Source organism: Haemaphysalis longicornis, unplaced genomic scaffold (assembly GCF_048455015.1).
Source record: "Haemaphysalis longicornis isolate Haplotype H1 unplaced genomic scaffold, Haemaphysalis longicornis Haplotype H1 scaffold_1, whole genome shotgun sequence".
Taxonomy (NCBI): domain Eukaryota; kingdom Metazoa; phylum Arthropoda; class Arachnida; order Ixodida; family Ixodidae; genus Haemaphysalis; species Haemaphysalis longicornis.
The window spans coordinates 466,205,390-466,226,984 of record NW_027526203.1 but is presented as its reverse complement, the minus strand read 5'-3'; the positions used below and the strand labels follow the sequence as shown (position 1 = coordinate 466,226,984).

The following is a 21,595-nucleotide window of genomic DNA, read 5'->3' as shown; positions in this document are numbered from 1 at the left end:
GGCTGCTCCCTTTGTTCTAAAGATTGCTTAATACAGAAGCTGACGCCTAGCTCCGGCTCTTCGCGCTCCGCACAGCACCGGCTTCGCAAGGAATGGGGCGACGCCGGCAATGTTTCTTCCGTAGCGGTATCAAAAACTATACTTTAACTCACGCCTTGAGCTAGTGCATGCGATTTTAGGTCCATATTAGAGAGTTTTAGTATAACGGAAAGCACCACTTTAGCGCTCCCGTAGCGTTAGCGGGCACGCTAACCGTAGCCTAACGAGGCGCTATTCCTTTGCGATTGCAAGCGGCCCGAAAAACGTTAACGCCACAGCTAAAACGCTATACTAAAACTCTCTATTATGATAAAAAGTTACGCACATGCAAAATCTAGCGCGGCCAAGCATCAGACGTCAACCAAGCGCAAATAACAAGCAGGGAGAGCGCCCGAGTGAAGCAGACGACAAATTCGAGAATCCCAAAGCCGACGTCACTGAGGCGCGCTTCGCAGCGCCGCCCGTGATCGCGCTCACCGCCAATAATGCGGTTTATACGGTAAATGAAACTCAGCGATAGGCTCGTCGGAGCGGCCAATTTCAGTATGATTTTATTCCGAGATGCCTACATTAGATTGAGGGCTACGGAGCATTTGTAAGGAATTGGAGACGAAAATATTTGCGCGTCGACGCGACGCGTAGACGGACGGACATCGACAACTACCGGAGGGTAGCTCTATACAGCTTAGCTGTGGTAGCTATAGAAGGGGGAAACCGAGATGCCACCGTCAGGGAAGAGGCCTCACGCGTTCCGTGGCGCCGCCTGCATCCAAGAATATCGTCATAAAGGCACGGAAAGTGGACAAATGGGAGTTGAAAAACTGAGGTGGCTAAGCATGCGTGTACGGAGTGCAGTGGGCCTCCAGAGCGACCGCTTGCTCCATGGAGTCCCCACCGCTGGCAGAGAAATTTCATATTGCCGCGAACCATGAATTGGGTTTGTTTATTTTTGTTTTGTTTTTACCGCCCGGCTGCGCCGGGATGTGTTATCTGTGTGCCAAGTGAAGCGCGTGTTCCATTGATTATTTTGTATGCCGCACTTGTTATCTCCTTTGATAGGGAGAGTGTTTCGAACTAACGTCACCAGCCTAGAATAATCTTCTTTTATCCGCAGTGTTCTTGATGTAATTCGGCGGTTCAAGAAACACTCACGCCGAAAGATAAATTCCGCAGAGAAGACACCGCGTTATTCTATTCGCCGACACCAGTCTGCGCACGTCAATTTGTTGACTGCTGTTTCACCGCCTGTGTATTCGTTGAGTTGTTAGGAGAGCACAAGTTCGCTCCAATAAACTTGAGGCATTTTTTTTTTCGAAAGGAGCCAGATCCACCTAACGCGATTTTGAGAAACAAGCGGAAGTTTGTTACAGGACCTAAATGCCACGACGCCAAAGCTTTTATATGATATATTTTACATGTCAGCTAGGGGATTTTCATAACAATTAATTAAAAATTATGCCGCGAAGTTGAACAATATTGGGGTGATAAGTTTGGATTTGGCTAATATTGAATTGAAACACTCAAGTTGATGAGACATTCTCATGAATACATTATTTTAAATTGACTTTTAAGCATGGGGCGATTGAGTTTTGGTGGAAAAGACATTAAAAATATGCCATAGGGCTTCAAGAACACTAGAACTACACATGGAAAGCAGGTGAGTCCACTTGGCACCATTAGCAGCTCTTTTCGAATTCTTCCCTAGGATAATTTTCTTGGGCACGCCTGAAGGCACTCACGAAGTAAGCAAGCGCTTCATTGCTTTGCCACAAATTTCCAAAACGTTTCACAAGAAGGCTGCTCATATCTTCTTTTTCACCTTATGGTCCGAACCCCCAGAGGGGTGGGGGGTAGGGGGCCATTTGCTAGAACTTGTATTTAGTGAAGTACTAAAGTGGTAAATATGAGAGTAAAAAAATAAATTAACCAGAGTTATTTCGTAAAGACGGGTGAGACTAAATGAAATCATTGTTTCACATCTCTCAGTTTAATTTCGTTCCCTTCTTCCGTTCACTTCGTCGTTGACATCTGGGAACAGTTATTTCACCAATCTCCTAACTGCCGTCTGAATTCATAAGCCAGCTCCTAGAAGCAAAAAAAAAAAAAAAAGTTCCGAAGGCACCCATGAGACAGCCTGAACAGTCAAGCCAGAAGCAAACTCCAATTGGGGAAATTCATTTGGCTCATTTTGATCCGTGAAACCGCAGGATATGGCTCATTTTCGATACGAACTACGATCTGCGTACACGTTTTCAGGGCGTTATCTCAACTATTTTCTCTCCACCCCTTTTTTAGCGGAAAATTGCCTGGTTTTTCTTGTCAGTGCAGTTTTATCCGACTTAGTTTCGGTTTCTGGATCTGGCTCATTAAAAAAAAAATGCCTCACTTGTTTTCCTTCAAGTCAACTGCGCCGTCTTTGGCTACGTGACAATATTGTGCTGAATTAGTGTTTCCAACCCGTTGGGCCATGGCAACACGAGAAATAATGGCCCTAACTACACGAGCGCGCTTATATATATCTTTTGAGGGCAACCGCTTCGCACACCGAGCGCCAAAAGTATGCGTTTTTTCTTCGAAATCATTGGCTAATTGCATGCATCCAGCGCGATTTCCACAAGTGCCAAACTCCCGCTAAATGAATCGAGAAATCTATATTGGGGTACTCAGCGACATTTTCAATTTTTTTTTACAATGAGAGGTTGGCGCCTTTGATGTGAAAACGAGGGTTCATAACTAATATCAGCCGCCCATGCAATTAAAAAAAAGCGTCGGTTGGGGGGAAGCGAACCAGCGGCCAAGCGAAGCATGCTGTAAAGATAACTGAGCCAGTACTGCTTCTTGCAATATTTCGTGTTTTCTGCTGCAGTAGGCGATTGGCAACGTTGTCAGGGCCGCTAGTACTGGGTCCTCTTCTACAGCATCGCTAATGTCCGCGCCAGCCTGCACATCGTCGTCAGCGCTTGCGAACACGTGTGCCGTTGTGTCATTCGGAATGGCGCACGGGAGTGCTGACAGCTCTGTAATTCACTCTCCAGGCACTCAGCGCCGTCGCCTTCAGCATCCGAACTGCTTCGTCTGGAGCCACGCAGAAAGCCGCTTTGCACACGACACGTTCCGGATCGGCCGGGCCGTGGCCGGAGCTGCGGTGTCGCGCTCAAAAATTCTGCGAGAAATTTCGAATACCTCTGCAGCCGGCATTTTTTCACTGGCCTGCACCAGTCGAATAATGTCGGCTTTCTTCGCCAAATCTACTCTTCCGGTTTGTCGGGGCCATAGCTCCGAAACGCCTGACGCAGAAAAAACAAACACGCACCACACCGCATCGGTGCTCCTGCGCGAGCTGCCACTAATAACTGCTCAAGGACGCAGTTCCGGTCGGTTTTCCCTCCTTCTTTATTGCCTGTTGCATCCAAGCATGGAGGAAGAAAAAAGCATCCATGCATCCAAGCACTCCCCGAGCTCTCCGTGCCCAACGTTTATAGGACGTTGTCCGTGCCCCCATGCTAGTGTGCGAGCATCAGGTGTTAAAAACCATCGAAGCGACGCGACGCGACGCCGCCTCCTCCTCACCGAGCAAGGCAGCGCCGGTCATCATCGCATCCACCATATTAGAAGCGCACTTGCAGAGGCACTTGCGGCGCAGCGTTGGTATATGAGGCGTTTTATTATTTTTTTTTCGAAATGAGCCAGATCCAGAAATTGAAACTGAGTCGGATTGAGAATAAAAAGAGAATGAGCTGCAGTGAGAATAAAAACTCGGCAACTTTCTTCTAAAAAAAGGGGTGGCTAGAGATGAGTTGAGATAACGCCTCGAAAACGTGTACGCAGATTGCAGTTCGTATCGAAAATGAGCCAGATCCTGCCGTTTCCCGGATCAAAATGTGCCAAATGCATTTGCCCAATTGGAGTTTGCTTTTGGCTGGAGCGTTCAGACTGTTTCGTGGGTTTTTTTTTCGGAAGTTTTTTTTTTTTTTTGCGTTTCGGGGCAGGCTTATTCTGAATTCAGACGGCAATTAGGAGATCGGTGAAAGATCTGTCCCCAGATGTCAACAACGAAGTGAACGGAAGAAGTGAACGAAATGGAACAGAGATGTGAAATAATTTCATTTCATTTCCTCCGTTCCTACGAAATAACTCTGGTTATATTGATTTTTTCTGCTCCCATATTTACCTTTTAGGTATGTAACTAAATAGCCGCCGCTTACAAGCCCTGGCAAATCCCCCCCCCCCCCCTCTCCTCCGCTCTGAGAGTACGAACCACTTCATCAAGGTGAAAAATAAGATATGAGCAGCCTTCTTGAGAAGCGTTTTGCAGATTCATGGCAAAGGAATGAACATCTTGCTCACTTCGTTAGTGCCTTGAGGCGTACGCAAGGTCATTATCCTAGGTAAGAATTCGAAAAGAGCTGCTAATGGTGCCAAGAGAACTCACGTGCTCTCCATATATAGTTCTACTGTTCTTGAGGCCCTGTTGCATATTTTTAATGCCTTTTTCACTAAAACTCAATCCCACAATGCTTGAAAGTCATTTAAATAAGTTTTCATAAGAATGCAGCATCAACTCGAGTGTTCCAATTCAATATGAGCTAAATCCAAACTTATCATCCCAATATTTCTCAAATTACGGAATAATTTTTAATTACTTGTGGCCATAAACTTCCCCTAGCTCACATGTAAAATATGTCGTATAATAGTTTTGACGGACCTGCCTTTAGGTCCGGTAACAAACTTCCGCTTGTTTCTCAAATTCGCGTTAGGTGGATCTGACTCATTAAAAAAACAAAAACAAATTACGCCTCATATGTGCCCGTTATCGGGAGATCGATACACACGTACAACAGGGCATACGTTTGTACGGGATTTCCAAGGGGATGTTGAGGCTGTTCGATATAGACAATAATTCGATGTGTCCGTGTTCGATATATCCGCATCCGACAGTAATACATGTGCACAAAAGTTTTCTTCGTTAATATGCGCCCCGTGTTGTCGGCTTATCATCCAAATAGAGAAGGCCTCCTAAGCCTTTATTTACCCTTGGATCAGGCAAGCTAAGGAGGCGAAGATCCGTGGTACCTAATGTTGACCAATCAGACAAATGTGATCGCCAAAAGACAACCGGTACCACCTCTCCAAGCACTTGGCATACTGCAGGTACTCGCGCAGTTTTATCTGCAGGGCTTGAATCACGTTAGTGGCCCCAAAAGCAAGTGTCAAGATGTCCTCGCAGCAGAAAGTCATTGGTAGGTTAGAACTCCCGCTCAGGTCACTGATATGCAAGTTGAACCACACAGAACCACACAGAACGTCCTCAGTGCAGCGGTGTAACCCACGCTTCACGAAGCGTTGCTCACGACACCGTCATTCCCTGTGAAAAAAGGATGCGTTTTTTGCGAAGCAAGCTTAGTATCCATCTCGCAATGCTTTACAGTGAGAAAACAAATAAATGGGAGCAAGTATGACTCGTCACCCCCGGGCTCCATTTGAAGATTCTATTAGCGCCTGTCCATGGCCGTGAAGCCGAGCGAGTGCTGTCACTTGGGCTTTGGACTGCAAACAAATCGGGCTTAATGTTACCGAGAAACTGTGGCGTTTGCGCATAGTGTGTATAATTCGTCTGACCAACCACCCGACTGGTTCCCTCTTTTGAACGCTTGTGTGTGTTTGCCTGAATTTCGGGCGTATTTTGGGCGTCATGTTTGGGTGCATTAAATAATAGTAGTAGTAGCACGTATGTTAAGAAAAAAAAAAGGAGCCCTCGGATAGACGTCGTCTTCATAACGCGAGGAACCCAGGTTCGGTTCCGGCCACTGAAGCATTTTTTTCTTTCACTTCACCCACTATCATTCATTATCATCGTCAGAGAAAGTTGGCTTTGCTGTAGGGCGTATTGGTGTTACGTACGTCATCAGTGAGAACACTAAAACTTCGCTTTGAAAGACGTAGTCCTTCAATGCAGTGTTTCTAGTTTTATAGCACCCGTGTAAAAAAATCCAAATCGTAGGGTTGCAGCTACACACCTTGGCTATAAAACGCGCCGTGGTGGGGGGCTCGGATTTATTGAGAGGAATCTTTGTTGTCGACACACGGAGTTTTTCGCCTCAGTCGGAGCAGCGGCCGCGGCCGGATTCGAGCCCGCGTCCTCGGGAGCTCCGTCGTGCTGCCTGGTCTATGTTCAGAGATGTGCGAATGGTTAGTAATATAAATGTAGGTTACACCCCTTAGCGAAAAGATGCCGTATTTTTAATGTATTTTGAATGCATTTAATACATATATTAACTTTGTATTTATTTTGCATTATTTTGTCCGCATTCCAAATGCATTTCGAATACATTTACAATGTATTTAAAATGTACCTCAAAAATACGTAAGCAGTGCATGAAAAATATATATTTAATGCATTTTAAATGCATTAAAATTGCTCAGAAAATGTAATTTTAAATACGTGCAAAATGTATTAGTAATGCATTTTAAATGCACAGAAAATACTGCTTCAAATACACTCAAAATGCGTTACTAGTGTATACTAAATAAAACCTAAATACATTGAGAGATACCATGGCAATGTGTCTTAGGTGGAATTGTTAACGTTCAACTAGAAACTATCATATTGTGGTTTCAAAAAGTTTAATAGGCACTAGGCTAAAAATATGCTCCATTGGGAAAATGTAAACCGGCCATGCTCGAAATGCGGGCCAGCAAATGACTGAAAAGAACAGCATGTATGCGCACAAATTGGCAGTTTGAAAGTTTTTTATTGTACACCTCAGTCGAGTGGCCAATTTCGCCAATTACTAAGTAGCAGGAATGAAGGCCTTTCAGCCACCTCGGTAGCCAGCGCAGATGAAGCGTTGTGCATCAGAGTCTTCGTACTTCGGATTCTCCACGCTGGAAATTTCACCAGCAGCTGCAGTGAAAAGAAAATGGGAAAATATTAGTGAAACACTTTTTTTTAGAGGCAAATAAATGTCAAATCAATCAGGCCTTTTCTCTAGCCGTGCCAACGTCCCTCGCGAGCAAGGATTTTTTAGTTTCCCCTTGAAAAAAAAAAAAAAAAAAAAAACCCGCCGTGAAGGACGTAAGACAATTTATGTAATGGTAAGCATAGTTTATATTGTCATGCGGCATCGGATCTTCAATACCATTTTTAAGAAAGAATTGTGGACGGGAAGGGGGGGGGGGCTTATGTTTGGAAATTGTCTAGGGATAAAAATTAGCGAAAATTAGGAAAAAAAAAAAGACAGAGCTAAGATAACAACGTTAGCAAACATGCAACAGAGTTCTTAGAGTTATGCTACTACTTCTCTTTCTTAGGCGCTTGAGTTAACTTGAAACGGTGGCAATTCTAGTTTTCCAACTAACTAGGAAAAAACTGGTCTGTGACCTCCCAGGACGCTAATAAAATAAGATAGGCAGTAATCTTATTAACTACAATTATTGTTATGTGTTCCATATTTCGGCGTCACCTTCTTCGGAGATTACGTTCTAAAAAAATAGTGCGCAGCGAAACAATTTAAAAATGCATGGGCACGATTGCAGTAGAAAGCTTACATAAATGTCATTAGATTGGCGTGTGCACTCAACAATGCTTTCAAAGGAACGGCAAAGTAAGGGTATTTCAAAAAACAAGAAAAATTTCACGCTGTCCTTAAAATAACAAGCTCTTATATCGTAGGCACCTAACCGAAGCAATTAAAACAAGCAACGCCAGAACACGTGTATTTGTGCTTGCCCACACATGTAATTTTTTTGCTCTCCGCCGCACATCACCAGCAGGTAATTTTATACTTTTTGCTGTACACAGACAACGTCATCATTTACTTAGGGAGCAACGCGGAAAATAATTGTAAATGCTCGCGTCTTTAACATACAAAAAAATATAAACACCTGTTAGCTTCAGGGACCATCAAGTAAAAATAGTTGCTTCATAAATACTCGTGACACCTAAAAGAAACTCGTTTAAGTACACCCTTTAGACGCAAATGGGAAATTGAGGCTTCTAAACACACACAACCGCCAAGCTCCCCATGCTGTTTTCGGTGCCTTTGGGCACATTTCTGAAATTCTCCGGTGGCGTGGTCCAGCGTTAGCGCGTCGGGTTCCGCGTGTCTGTCACTCACGAGCGGCCGAAGGGCCTCTCGGAACGCGCACACGTGTTCGTGAATGCGCTACGAAATGAATACAGCAAGGAGGGAAAAAGTTGCAAGGAAACACAAAAGAGGAAGGGGCCAACGTCCTGAAGTTTCGCGAAGTTTTGGGGGTAGCACTCCAAGGAACAAAAAGAGACGAACCCGCCCGGGGGACCCGTTCCGGGAACCGAGGGGTCTCGCGCAGGGAACTGGTTGCCTGCCTCGAAGTCCCCCTCCCCACCCGCATTCCTTCTCCTTCCTTCCTTTGCTGGTTCTTGGTTCTGGGTGGCGGTAGGAACAGAAACTGATTGTAACTTAGCGGCTACTCTCATACAGTTTGTCTTAGATGGACAAATAATTTGTAGTCCCTGGGCATGAAGCACCTTCGCTACTGCCACATGCACCAAAGATTACGTGGGTCGCTTTTAACACTTTTGGTCACTTCGAAACAGACGGCATAAACTCTTTCATGGCTTTAGTTGACAGAACGGCGACATGCGACCGACAAAAATCGCGAAGGCTGCTCGAATTCCCTCCGTATGGCCCGGACACGCGCATTAGTCGGATGAATGTATGCCACAAACTGGCTTCCTTCCCCGTACGGCGGCTGCTGTGAACATGCGCAGCTGTGAGCGGCTGCTGCGAACCGAAAACAAAAGAAAGCTGCGTCCCTGGATACACTTCGCAAATTTCTCAACCGCGTAAACATGGACGGCGGACTTTCTGTGAACAGGCTGTGCTAAAAACGTTCCTGGCGGTTATGTGTTTAATGCAAGTGTTAGTCCTCAATGAGTACTCGATCTACAAGGAAACTCGTAGCAACAGTCCCCCGTCCACTCAGCAGGGCCGGAGCTAAAAATTAGGCGCAAAAAGGAAAGCCCTAAAATCCATTTTTTTACGTCTTCTTGCTGTCGTTGATTTGTGAGTACATTCCCTTGCACGGCGTAGTTACGGTAGGAAATCTTGCTCGCAGGTGGAGGTAAGCTTAACAACCACGTGCGGATTTCGATTGCAAGGCAAACATACGTCAATTAATTGTAGTGTGACACCGTACGCGCAAATAGCCGGTATATCGTGCTTACCTTGACTAGAGGGCCAACGCCGCTGCAACGCGCCGTCCAAGCAGACTGCGTCCACCCGACGACCGCGCGTTGAGGAGTCCGAAAGAGGACAGGCAAAAGAAACGCAGCGAAGGCAGACAAAACGTGAAGGCGGGGTGCGCCGCTCAGCTCGCGCCGCAGGTGCCGGGCACAGAGGAGGAGGTAGTGAGCGGCAGTGAAAGCAACACGGCGCCGAGCTGCTCGCCCTCCCAAGCATAGCCAGGGTTGTCCATCTAAGGCGAATATTTTTCAGAAAAAGAAAATTTTCCAAGCCTCCACAGCGATACCGTTCGATGTTTTTTCTTTGCCGATTGCGTTGGAACACCGCCGCTTACATATTTGTACGCCGAGTTTCTCTCTAATACGCAGAGTTATGTCTGCTTTAGACAGCGCAGTAACTGAGAGTATCTCCTTCAGTTTCTTTTATTATAAGTAAACATCGAGGAGAAATTCTCAGTACGTTTTTTTTATTTGAGATGTATTTTATCCGGCACTTCAGATATGCTTTACGTGAATCTTACAATTCAGCAACTGAAGCAGCGCCTGTAGTGTACTCGAAATGTATTTCGGCAAAGCTTTATGAATACATTTAAAATGCATTTTATATAAGTATTTTTCATGCATTGAGAGTGTATTTCTACCATGTTCGTTCGACAAACGTATAAAGGCATTTGAAATGTATTTCGAATATATTCGGAGTATATTTCCATGCTTCAGCACACTTTTAAAGTATACTCAGAGTGCTGCTCTAAATTTAGTTAGGTAAGTGTATTTTTAAATTATTTACAGTGCATTTACAAAATGATCGTTCGGCGGGAAGAAATACATTTTCAATATATTCTGAATGCCTTAAGCGCACATTCGTGAGGTTCAGTGAATTTTTAATCTATTTGGAGGGTACTTAAAAGCACTGTATTTTTCCCGTATTTTTAATAATGTATTTTCAATATTTACTAAAAATTGAGAAAATGCAATTTTTAATGCACTTAAAATACATTTACAAATACAAAGCATATTTGAAGTGCACTTCAAGCGTACTCGTACGTATTTCAAACGTATTACTTTTCGCTAAGGGACAATACATGCTAGATAGGCCCGTAAACAAAGAAATGAGTTTGCTCAACCCATATATGTACATTAATAGCAGAACGTACAGAGTAAAGATAACTGTCATTTGCATCCAGAAATCGAGCGCGCTTGACTATCGTCATCGTCAGTGTTCCTCAGGCCGCATTATCCCAGGCCCACAAAATTTGTTAGTCAGGCAGGCGACAGCAGCGCCAAATGTGTCTACAAAACGACGTTCAGTTCTACTGCAGTCCTTGCCATGATTTTCATCGTTATAAAGTGCAGCCCATTTGCCTGGGCATCAGCTGTCGGCTTGAAGAAGTTCCTGGTACAGCCGCGCGCCGCTGCTGGGGCTGACGCAGTGCCACAACGCCCACAGATGGAACATGAGTCGAAGTCGCCATCTTGCGCCCTCAGCGTACTCAAATGTACCGTGGCCTAGCTATGCATTGCGTGCAAGTTGGGCGCGCGGAAGCTTTCACTGCGGCATAATCAAGGAGCTATTCGCATTGCAGGTTTCTCAATAATGCGTGCACCTGTTGGTGTGCGCCACGATGTTGGTCTTTTCGGGCGCGTCTTGACGTGCCCGGAGGCACTTAACGCAGAAACTTAATCCCAAAATGCGATCAAAAGCGCAAGGCCAAGTGGGTAGGGGAGGCCGTTTTTCCCTAGTTAGGGCAAGGTAAAAGGGCAGCATCTCCTTCCCCTTCCGCCGACCGAAACTGAAGGCTGCTTGCCGACGGGCGTACCTGTGTGCACGCGGATATGGCCCACCAGCTGTCCGTTGTTGAGGAAGGAGAGGCCGCAAAAGGAGCACTGCAGCCGGTTGACAAGCCTGACGGGGCTGAAGGCAGAGTTGGGCGACGGCGACAAGCAGGCGGCACGGCGGAGATTCGCTCCGGTGGGCTGCGCCTCACCGGTGCCGCAGCCGTCGAGCAGGCGCGATTCCGCGCTCGGGGCGTCGACACGGGACGCGAAGGGGCGCCAGAAGACGACGCCTTCCGCGGCGCAGTGGCCGGTGCCGGTGGAGCCGTGAGGCGAGATGCACCCGTCCATCGACAAGCGTCCCATCGGCACGGGCTCCGAAGCACTGTGCCGATAACCCCTTCCAGATTATGTATGCTTTATGGTGGATTATTTCGGGGCGTCAAGCGAAGCCCACCAGCGCCGATAGAGTCCTTTTCTTCTTTAGCGAGTTCGCTCGGCTCTTGATAAAAGAACAATAAGCGAGACGACGGTTATCTCGCCGCTCGAGTGGCCGCCACACGTGAAACAAGAGATCCCACCACCACCACCCCCCCCCACTAAGTGGCCGCGGCGGCCTGTCTCTTTGCTATATACATGTACGTGGGCACGGCATCATATCGAGACTGGACTGGCTGTCGGAAATTACAACCCATCACGGAACTTCCATCCTATCACGCAGAAGGGGTCGCGGCGACGCTTCAAGGGAACAATGGTGACTTCCTGAAGGCAGTAACGAACTTGTTGAAATACTCACCTACACGTGAGCGCAACTATGCACACCTTTTCCTTCTTGTTACTCTCCCTCTTATCCTCAATGAGATTATTTATTGATGGGACTGATAGGCTACAGCCTTCGCTAAGGTGAAGTCAATGTCGGTTTCGATATATATTTTCGTATCTCCCGTGCTACAAGCAAAGCAGGAGCGGAACTCAAAGATATTCCGAGTGTTACGCTAATTGTCTCTAGGCTAGCACAAGCAGGTCAACCTTATCTAGCAACCTTATCTCCGGAGGGTACCTCACGAATTAGGGAGTTTCCCTATACCCAGGCTACAACGGCTATTTCCCGTGAATTTTGTTCCAACATATATAACATAACAGCGTAAAGGGCGAGGGCAAAGAAGAGGAAAGGAGTCCAAAACCAGCTCGCCTTCGTCCTCGTCCTTAGCGCTGTTTTTTTGGCACTGTGTGATCAACCAGCTTACCCAATCCATTCTCTTGTTGGGGCACTTTTGGCGGTTCAATGCGAAATCTCCGCCCTCGGGCCTAGCCGACTCAAATGTGTTAATTTCTCAAATTACTGCCCACTGGTCTTCTTCATGTGGCTAGGCTTGCGGCCGAGAACGTTCCAAAACTTATAATGCAATTCACGTAAGAGAGCCTAACCTGCCGGATTGGTGCCAGTGATGCACCAACATTTCTCAATTTTTTATCTCTATGCGTGGTCATTAGATAACACGAGAAAACCCCTGTACCGCTTGGGAATGTGTCTTCAACACTTCGTGCCTGGCACAGAACCCGAATAATTTTTGATAAGCCGTGATACCTACTCATAAGTAAATTTAATGCTACTCTGCAAACTTCCACCAGGATAAGTTTTTAAAGTAGGAAGATTCCCAAATAAAATAAACTTGTTATGCTTTATTCAATCCGCCCCAAACAAACAAACAAACAAACAAACAAACAAACAAACAAACAAACAAACAAACAAACAAACAAACAAACAAACAAACAAACAAACAAAATCAGAACAGACTATCTTATTGCGTTATATAAAGAAGTAGTTCGAACCGAAAATCAGCCGGCTAATTGAGGATGCGGGAATGGGTAGCAAAGAATATAATGAACAACCTGCGACGGTAGGTGGTGGGAGGATTGCGGCAATTAACCGCCCTTCTCACATTAAAAAGTGCAACTTTATTTTCAACTACCCAATATGCCCCCTTTTTGCGGCATAAAAAAAATGAGTCAATACATCATCCGGGACAGCCGCTAGCACGCCAACGAGAAGCGGCGTGTTAAGCTTGGCCCACGCGCCGGCAGTTGCGGAATGATCGAGATGTCCGCCGTTTCACGCGAAGTTCGTGCCTTCATCCGGACAGGAAGCGGTAAAAATCGCGACCTTTAGCTCCCTCACGTTACCGAGTGCCTCCGTATCTTACCTTATCAGCGGGGCCCACACGGAGAGATATCCTCCGCGGCTGTAGTATCTCGTTGTTTCTTCTGCTCCTGCTATTTATACCGCCAGCACACGACACGAAGGGTTACGTTTAGCGTCGTAACCTCTCACTAATAATAGCGGGCTTCGCAGTAGGCAGGCGCCGTTCCTTTAAGTGGCCAATATATGACATGACCGCGGGTTGTGTGACCAATCTGTCGTTAGAAGTGCTCACAAATGCGACTCCGTACGTGAATGCAAGCGAACTGCCAACGAGCCGCTGTGATAACCACCCATAGTTTCGAAATCGCCCCAATTCGGCTCCATATCCGCAAATGCAAAAAAAAAAAAGAAAAAAAACTTCAATTCAATTCAGCTGTTGGACGCACAGGGTTAGAAACAGGTCAGTTGGATCCCATGGTTGAATGCTCATTAGGAGAATGTGGTAGGTCATTGAAACAGATAAGGAATTTGGAAAAACAGAAAGAAATAAACTTCAGTAGCGCAGAAATTTGGGCTTGTTGGTATATCACTTTCAATTATGTAGCGCAGAAGACGAGAGACACAGAGAAGTAGACACACACGGCGCTAACTTCCAACACCTTTATTGAAAACGATATCACACATATAGGCAAGAATCCCGTGACGTCACACACATGCGTACATCAACGCGAGCGCAAGTAGGCAATCTCTTTTTCTGATAATTTGAGAGAAGTCGAACTTACACAGGAGCTTCCTAACCTGTGTTTCTAACATGCTTCCTAACTGGCAACAATCGTGCTTTTACCTTGTTGAAAGTTTTCTTTTCTTGTGTTCGCTACCATCTTCAAAAGTTCAACTGGTCCCTATATATATATATATATATATATATATATATATATATATATATATATATATATATATATATATATATATATATATATATATATATATATATATATATATATATATATATAGCGAATCAGAACAGGAAATGAGGGGCTCGTTGAAATAAGACAGAAATAACGGTTGGCAGTCAAGAAAACCTCTGAAAGCAAAGGGGAGGTTGTGGTAGGTCATTGAAACAGATAAAGAATTTGGAAAGAAAGAAAGAAAGAAAGAAAGTGGAGAAAAAATGCCCGCCGGGTGGGATCCCAACCCACGACCTCCAGAATACCGGTCTGGTGCGATGACCACTACGCTACCGGTGGGGCTATTTTCCGCTCCACTTTCTGGGGTATTTATGTTAAAGTATTTTTGTTTGCTGCGCTTGGGGGTGGTAGCTAGCGCCACTCGGACTATATATATATATATATATATATATATATATATATATATATATATATATATATATTGCCGCGAACCATACATTGGGTTTGTTTATTTGTGTTTTGCTTTTACCGCCCGGCTGCGCCGGTCTGTGTTATCTCTGCGCCAAGGGAAGCGCGTGTTCCATTCTTTTTTTCTGTGCCGCATGTGTTATCTGTTGTGATAGGGAGAGCATTCCGATCTAACGTGAACAGCCCGGAATAATCTTCTTGGATCTACAATGTTCTCGATGCGAATCGACGGTTCGAGAACCACGCGCGCCAAAAGATAAAAAGCCTGCAGAGCAGACGCCGGGCTATTCGATTCGACGACACTCGCCTGTGCAAGTCACTTTGTTGACCGCTGCTTCGCCGCCTCTGTATTCTTTTGAATTGTTAGGGGAGCACAAGTTCGCTGCAATAGACGTGTTTCTCATTCAAGACAACTGCATCGTCCTTGTCTTCGTGACATCTGGTGGAGGTGCTGGGTACGCACCCTTCATGCCCACTACAACCTCTGGAAGCCGCCAAGCCAGTCCAACAAGAGCCAGCCTCCGCCTGCAAGATTCACCACCCGAGTTCGGTCTACTACCGGAGAAGACGAAGAAGAAAGACATCGCAACCAGCACCATGCTCAACCAAGCCAATCCTCCTGTCGTTCTGCAGCAGCCACGGGAACCGCCATCATTCCGAGGAGACCCCGCAGAAGACCCAGAAGAATGGTTGGAGAAACTGGAGCGCGTCCGGAAATTCAACAGGTGGGACGACGCAGAAACGTTCCGGCACGTTTTCTTTTACGTGGAAGATTCGGCTCGCACTTGGTTCGAGAACCACGAGAGCTCCTTGACAAACTGGGCTCAGTTCAAAAGCCAGTTCACTAAGACCTTCACTACCATGGTCAGAAAAGAACGCGCAGCGCTTTTACTTGAAACTCGAACGCAGCACCCCAACGAAGGGGTAGTGATCTTTGTTGAGGAGATGAAGAGGTTGTTTCGACATGCGGATCCGGAGATGACAGAAGAAAAGAAACTAAGGTTTCTCATGCGAGGGGTAAAGCAAGAGCTTTTTGCTTGCCTTGTCCGCAATCCTCCCAAGACGGTGGCCGAATTCGCGTCTGAGGCGGCCGCGATGGAGAAGACGCTGGAAGTTCGAACGAGGCAGTACGATTGCCCGGTCCACGTGCTGGTTTCCGAGACGATCGGTGCCGGGGCTACAAGCTCCGACACACTGCGTGAGACCATCCGAGCAGTGGTCAGGGAGGAGCTTCGGAAGCTTTTTCCAACGACGCCGCAACCTCAAGTGGCTTCCCTGACTGACGTCATCCGCGAAGAGGTTCAACACGCTTTGGGCACTTCTATGCCATCCGAGGCACCCCGCGAGCCACAGGCGATGACCTACTCCGCGGCTGTTCGTCGACCCCGCCCTGCTCCAACCCGTCTACAAGAAGCTCCACCGTACCGCCGTCCACTCTCGCCGCCGTCCCCACTGTCGCCGCCGTCGACCGTACCGCCGTACACAGCCCAAACCCAGACGCCGAGGAAGACTGACGTTTGGCGAACGCCAGATCATCGTCCGCTGTGCTACCATTGCGGAGAGGCCGATCACATCTATCGTCGCTGCCCGTACAGGAGACTCGGACTGCGTGGTTTCTCGGTCGACGCCCCACGTCACCCACCACGTCACCCACTACGTCCGGAGCTGCCGTGACTGCCAGCGACGAAAAACGCCACCGACAAGACCCGCCGGACTTCTGCAACCGATCGCCGTCCCATCGAGACCATTTCAACAGATTGGAATGGACCTTTTAGGCCCGTTCCCTACGTCACGATCACAGAACAAGTGGATTGTCGTAGCGACAGACTACATGACGCGCTACGCAGAGACCGCCGCTCTTCCGAGGGGGACTGCACAAGAAGTGGCAAAGTTCTTTATAAGCCAAGTTGTGCTGCGACATGGAGCCCCGGAAGTCCTAATCACAGACCGCGGAACGGCATTTACTGCGGAGCTGATGCAAGGAGTATTACGCTACAGCAACACGGATCACCGAAGAACGACGGCGTACCACCCCCAAACGAACGGACTAACAGAACGTCTGAACAAGACAATCGCAGATATGATGTCAATGTACGTTGAAGTTGAACATAAGACTTGGGACGAAGTGCTCCCGTATGTCACGTTTGCGTACAACACGGCTATTCAGGAGACGACGCAGCTGACGCCGTTGGAGCTTGTCTACGGTAGAAGGCCGACTACGATGCTCGACGCCAAGCTTCCACACGTAGAAGAAGACGACCTCAACGCCGACGTCCACGGATATCTTCAACGTGCGGAGGAGGCCCGCCAGCTCGCTCGAGTTCGTATAACGGACCAGCAGCTAGTGGATGCGGGCCGCTACAACCTCCGACGCCGAGACGCCGAGTACCAACCAGGGGATCGTGTGTGGGTTTGGACTCCCATCCGACGACGCGGACTCAGTGAGAAGCTCCTGCGACGGTATTTCGGACCCTACCAGATTCTACGACGTGTTGGCCAACTTACGATGGTGACTCCGGCACATCACGACAACGCACGCGGCCTGAAGTCGTCCACGTGGTTCGCTTAAAACCTTTCTACGGACGATAACAAATTTTATTTTTATTTTAGGACTGTCGCTTATGTTAGCATCGGGTCGATGCACTCTTAGAGGGGGGGGGGGGTAATGCCGCGAAGCATAGATTGGGTTTGTTTATTTGTGTTTTGCTTTTACCGCCCGGCTGCGCCGGTCTGTGTTATCTCTGCGCCAAGGGAAGCGCGTGTTCCATTCTTTCTTTCTGTGCCGCATGTGTTATCTGTTGTGATAGGGAGAGCATTCCGATCTAACGTGAACAGCCCGGAATAATCTTCTTGGATCTACAATGTTCTCGATGCGAATCGACGGTTCGAGAACCACGCGCGCCGAAAGATAAAAAGCCTGCAGAGCAGACGCCGGGCTATTCGATTCGACGACACTCGCCTGTGCAAGTCACTTTGTTGACCGCTGCTTCGCCGCCTCTGTATTCTTTTGAGTTGTTAGGGGAGCACAAGTTCGCTCCAATAAACGTGTTTCTCATTCAAGACAACTGCATCGTCCTTGTATTCGTGACAATATCATCAGGAAAAGACAGTTCGGGTCAGATACTAGCAGAGATGTTAGTCTAAATCTTCATGCGCCACAAACAGGTCGGGGAAGCGAGATCGGGAAATGCCCTTTGTGGGGACCCTTGTTTCCCTACGCCTCGTCTGCACATGTTTTGGCGAACTGGGAGCCGCCATTTTGGGCAGCCGTCACGTCACGTGAGTCGTGAGCTCTTTGTGACCCCATGCGACGTGCCTAACCGACTGGTTATGAACGTGTGCGCGAGAGCGCGGGGAAATTAGGACAAACTTATCGCATTCCTTCGTGTCACCCTCACCCCGACTCAAGGGAGATCCGAGCATAATTTCTGCAGAGTGTTGTTGCATAATTTCTGCAGAGTGTTATTACACTGTAGCATGAGAAAGTCGAGATCACTGCCGTCGGCATTTACTATATCAGTAAAGGGGCCCTTAATAGGCTTCTGGAGGTCGCCATTTCAATCGCGCAATTGCTAGAGTACCCCTTCACGACAACGTATACCAAATATTACACCTCTCCGTAAAGCAGGGGCCGCACAAACACGCAAAAAAGGTCCTTTTTTTCTTTCCTTGCTTACCTACCGCTACCTCGCCGCCATGCGGCCGCGCTCTGACGTGCTGGGGGAAACGCGGGTGCACGTTTCACCGAGCAGCGCTCCTGCACCGGCGGCACGGCGTATCCTAGTACGGACGATCGTCGCCATCCTTCACACGAGCTCAGCTGAGTGTAGGTATAGCGCGTCGTTTACAAGGTATGAATAACGCTGAAGCGCGTCCTTTACAAGGTATGAATAACGCTGAAAAACACGGCGCGTCTCTGCAGGCGGAAACGCCGCTGCACGCGCGACCGCGGCAAGCATCTGCCTGCACGGTCGACGAGGAGCTAGCCCCCTGTGCGGTGTATGCACGATACAGCATACACAGCTGCAGTTGAAACTTGTCACCGCCCGCCAGAGTGGGACTATTGCTGAAAATCAATTTATAAATGCGTGAAAGGGGGTGATAGTGTAGTGAAAGATTGCGCTGGTGATCGTTGTTGGCGCGGCTTCGTAAAGCGGTGTCTGAATAACTGCGCCGATGCTAAGCCTTTTCTCCGACCTTGGAGGGACCAGTTCGCCGTGACGGCGCCGCATGCAGAAACGCTAGCGGGCTGCTAGTCGTCGTTGGCAATCTTCAATTACCATCGTGAGTGAGCATGTTGTGTTTGGGATCGCCCTACCTCGCCTTCAAGCACTCGTTTCCGCTATTGTAAAACTGAGGTGCCGACGCGGGCACGACAGTCGCGAGGCGCACGGCCGCACGGCGGTTCGATGCGGGCCTACTTGGCCTACCACCGACCGGTCCTGCTGAGCGGTAGCGGCTGTAGACAAGGCGCAGCTCGGGTGTCGTCTGCTAAAAAAAAAAGCGTGACGTAACGCCGAGCGGAGCCAATGGCTGCGCGCACCTCGAACCAGCCCTGTTTCTCAACGTGGTGTTGCGCCTTTTCACTGACGTCGCAGCTTCCACAGTGCTTTGGAGGCGCGGTGAGAGGTAAATGCTCCAGGCCTTATTGCGGGCCCCTTTTTAATTAAATATAACTCGGCTAATATTCATTTAAAATCATTTTTTGCGGCAGGATAGTACTACAGTGATTGCGCACGTAAAATCGCAACCTTTGGAAACCTGTTTAGGGGTACACCGCTCCGTACTGGGAGAGACGAGGGCTATTGGTTATCTATGCATTGCACTGGGTTTTACTTTGTAAGCAGGGCCGGATTAACGGGGGGGCTACAGGGGCTGCAGCCCCGGGCCCCCAGCTGTCAGGGGCCCGATCGATCATATGAAAAAAAAATATATCTTGAGTGTGCTCGCTGCCTGCATTGAAAGATGAATGTACGAGCTTCAACCCTACCTTCCCACCGAAGCTGACTAACTCTTGACAGGTGGGGAGGAGTGAGGGGCCCCTCACGTTATTGTTGACAACCTTCGAGTCCATTTCAATTTAATGTAGTTATTCGTACTCCTCTTCCTTGTTTTTCCGAGGTTTATGAGAAGACGTCTTGGACTAAAAATCGTGGGTACAAGCTTGACCGGGACTAAGAAGCCACTAAAAAGGCCCCGAGCTCTGCTCCAGTCTTTTTCGGCACAGGTCGTTTCGGTACAAGGACATCTATAGTACGCGGACGTTTCGGCGCGCGCACGTTTCGGTATAAAAAAGGGTCAGGCATGCGAATGATGAAATAATGTCCGAAGGACAGTGTAAATTGTTTAAGCCTGAGGGACGTTATATGTAATTATTGACAACTCAAGCACTGCCCTACGGGCTCATACACAGTTTTTGCCGGAAATTTCAATGTATAGCGCTTGACAAGGAAGTTCATTGCGATGCCGACCCGTTCAATAAAGCTGTAGTGGATTAGTTGAATCACACCAACGTCATTGATATCGATTAGATATTTCTCGCTGAACGGTCAGCGTATATATGGTTATTTAAATGTTCAAAGGTTGTGTAGGCCACTCGCGGGGTCGTTCGGCTTCAGCCCGCGCCTCTGTGCTGTAGCCTCTACAGGCTGTCTGAGCAACAATAAGTCTCTAGGCCCCACTCCGTGTGGACGCAGACGCCGCCGGGCCAGCCCGACCCTAGCGGCTCCCTTCGAGCTGGGGAATCAGCAGGCCCAGGTGGTGTGAAGACTGAAGAGCTCAGGCGTGGACGCCAAACAAAGCAACAACAACGCCTGTTTCCTTTCGGGATGACGAAAGCTGTGCCCACTTAAAAACGCATCGTGCATGCAACCCCTCCAATGCCGTCTTGAAAACGCACCTCCGCCGTGACTCGGGGACGGTAAGCTGTTTGTCCCCGTGGGTGCTTTTCTTTTTGGAATGAGCCGGCGGACGGCGCGGACCAAAGGGCGGCCCGCACATCTGGTCCCGCTTGAGCGCGGCGGCAGGAGGAGAGGAACCCCCGAAGGAGCGCGGGAAAACAGTGGATGCGGCAAACCTGTTGAGGACTCGTCGTAGACCCCGAATCAAGACGAGAAGCTTCAGCGTGTTTCCACTGGCAGTTACGACCGAAGAACGACCCGACCGATCGACAACGAACTACATGACTGCTGGAACTGTTGCGCGGCACCGACGGGAGCAGCAGCGCGGGAGTGAGCAGAGACATTCTATCCCTATTAAACTGTTGTCTGATGCCATCTCTCGTGCTCACCTGTCGCCCTCCAACCCAAAGGGGACCCGTTAATGTGTAACGGCTTGCCGACTGACCATCACAGCTGCGCAACAGCAGTTCATCGCCGCTGAAAATTCGACGGCCATGCGCAAACCCACGCACGAAGCGAACCACTCCCCAGCCCAAAAAGCGACATTTTTCTGCTTATCGTCTTTGTGCCAATCGTGCTGCGATAGGAAGGTTGCGTTGCGCGACACGTCTGAGCGCCCCCCCCCCCCCCACCCCCCCCCCACCTTGCCAACCAACGCAAATGTTGCCCCCAACCTCCTTCAAAGGCGGCGCGTGCTCTAAGCGCCGCGTGCTTTCGCGTCTGCGCGGGTAACCTATACAGGACTTTGGCCCGTAAGCCGTGGCGGCGAACTGTTTGGCAGATGTCTGTGAGTGGCAGCTGCCTACGCGGACTTTGAGCCCTCCCGTATATGCAGGTGGAGAACTTTACAATAGAACTAAAACCTTACAGGCTTAATAAAATATGCTTCTTGTAAGAAGATGCTCTTCTGTACCATGGCGTGTGAGGCCGACACGGCGCTTCGATTAAATGTGAATCGGTGATGCACCGGCAATCAAACTATACTAACTTTTACGCCTTATAAAATCGGTTCTATAATACTAGACGTCAAGCCAAGAAATTAGTTTCCGGCAAGCGTAAAATTATGTATAATTTAGCACTGATCAGAGAGCATAACATGGGCTTCGAAAATTTTCGCATATTAAAGCGGAATAATAAT

At 48.1% G+C, this 21,595-nt stretch overlaps 2 protein-coding genes across 2 annotated transcripts in view; both read right to left on the bottom strand.

Moving 5' to 3' along the window:
* Window positions 1–11,509, bottom strand: part of LOC144156209 (uncharacterized) — a 45,011-nt gene extending 33,502 nt beyond the window's left edge. Inside the window, exon 1 of the mRNA XM_077688083.1 lies at window positions 11,083–11,509. Within this exon, the coding sequence (XP_077544209.1) occupies window positions 11,083–11,404 (322 nt within the window). The 5' untranslated portion in view covers window positions 11,405–11,509. The remainder of the gene's footprint in view (window positions 1–11,082) is intronic.
* LOC144156213 (pseudouridylate synthase TRUB1-like) overlaps window positions 1–21,595 on the bottom strand; it is a 356,387-nt gene that overhangs the window by 169,065 nt on the left and 165,727 nt on the right. The window lies entirely within an intron of this gene.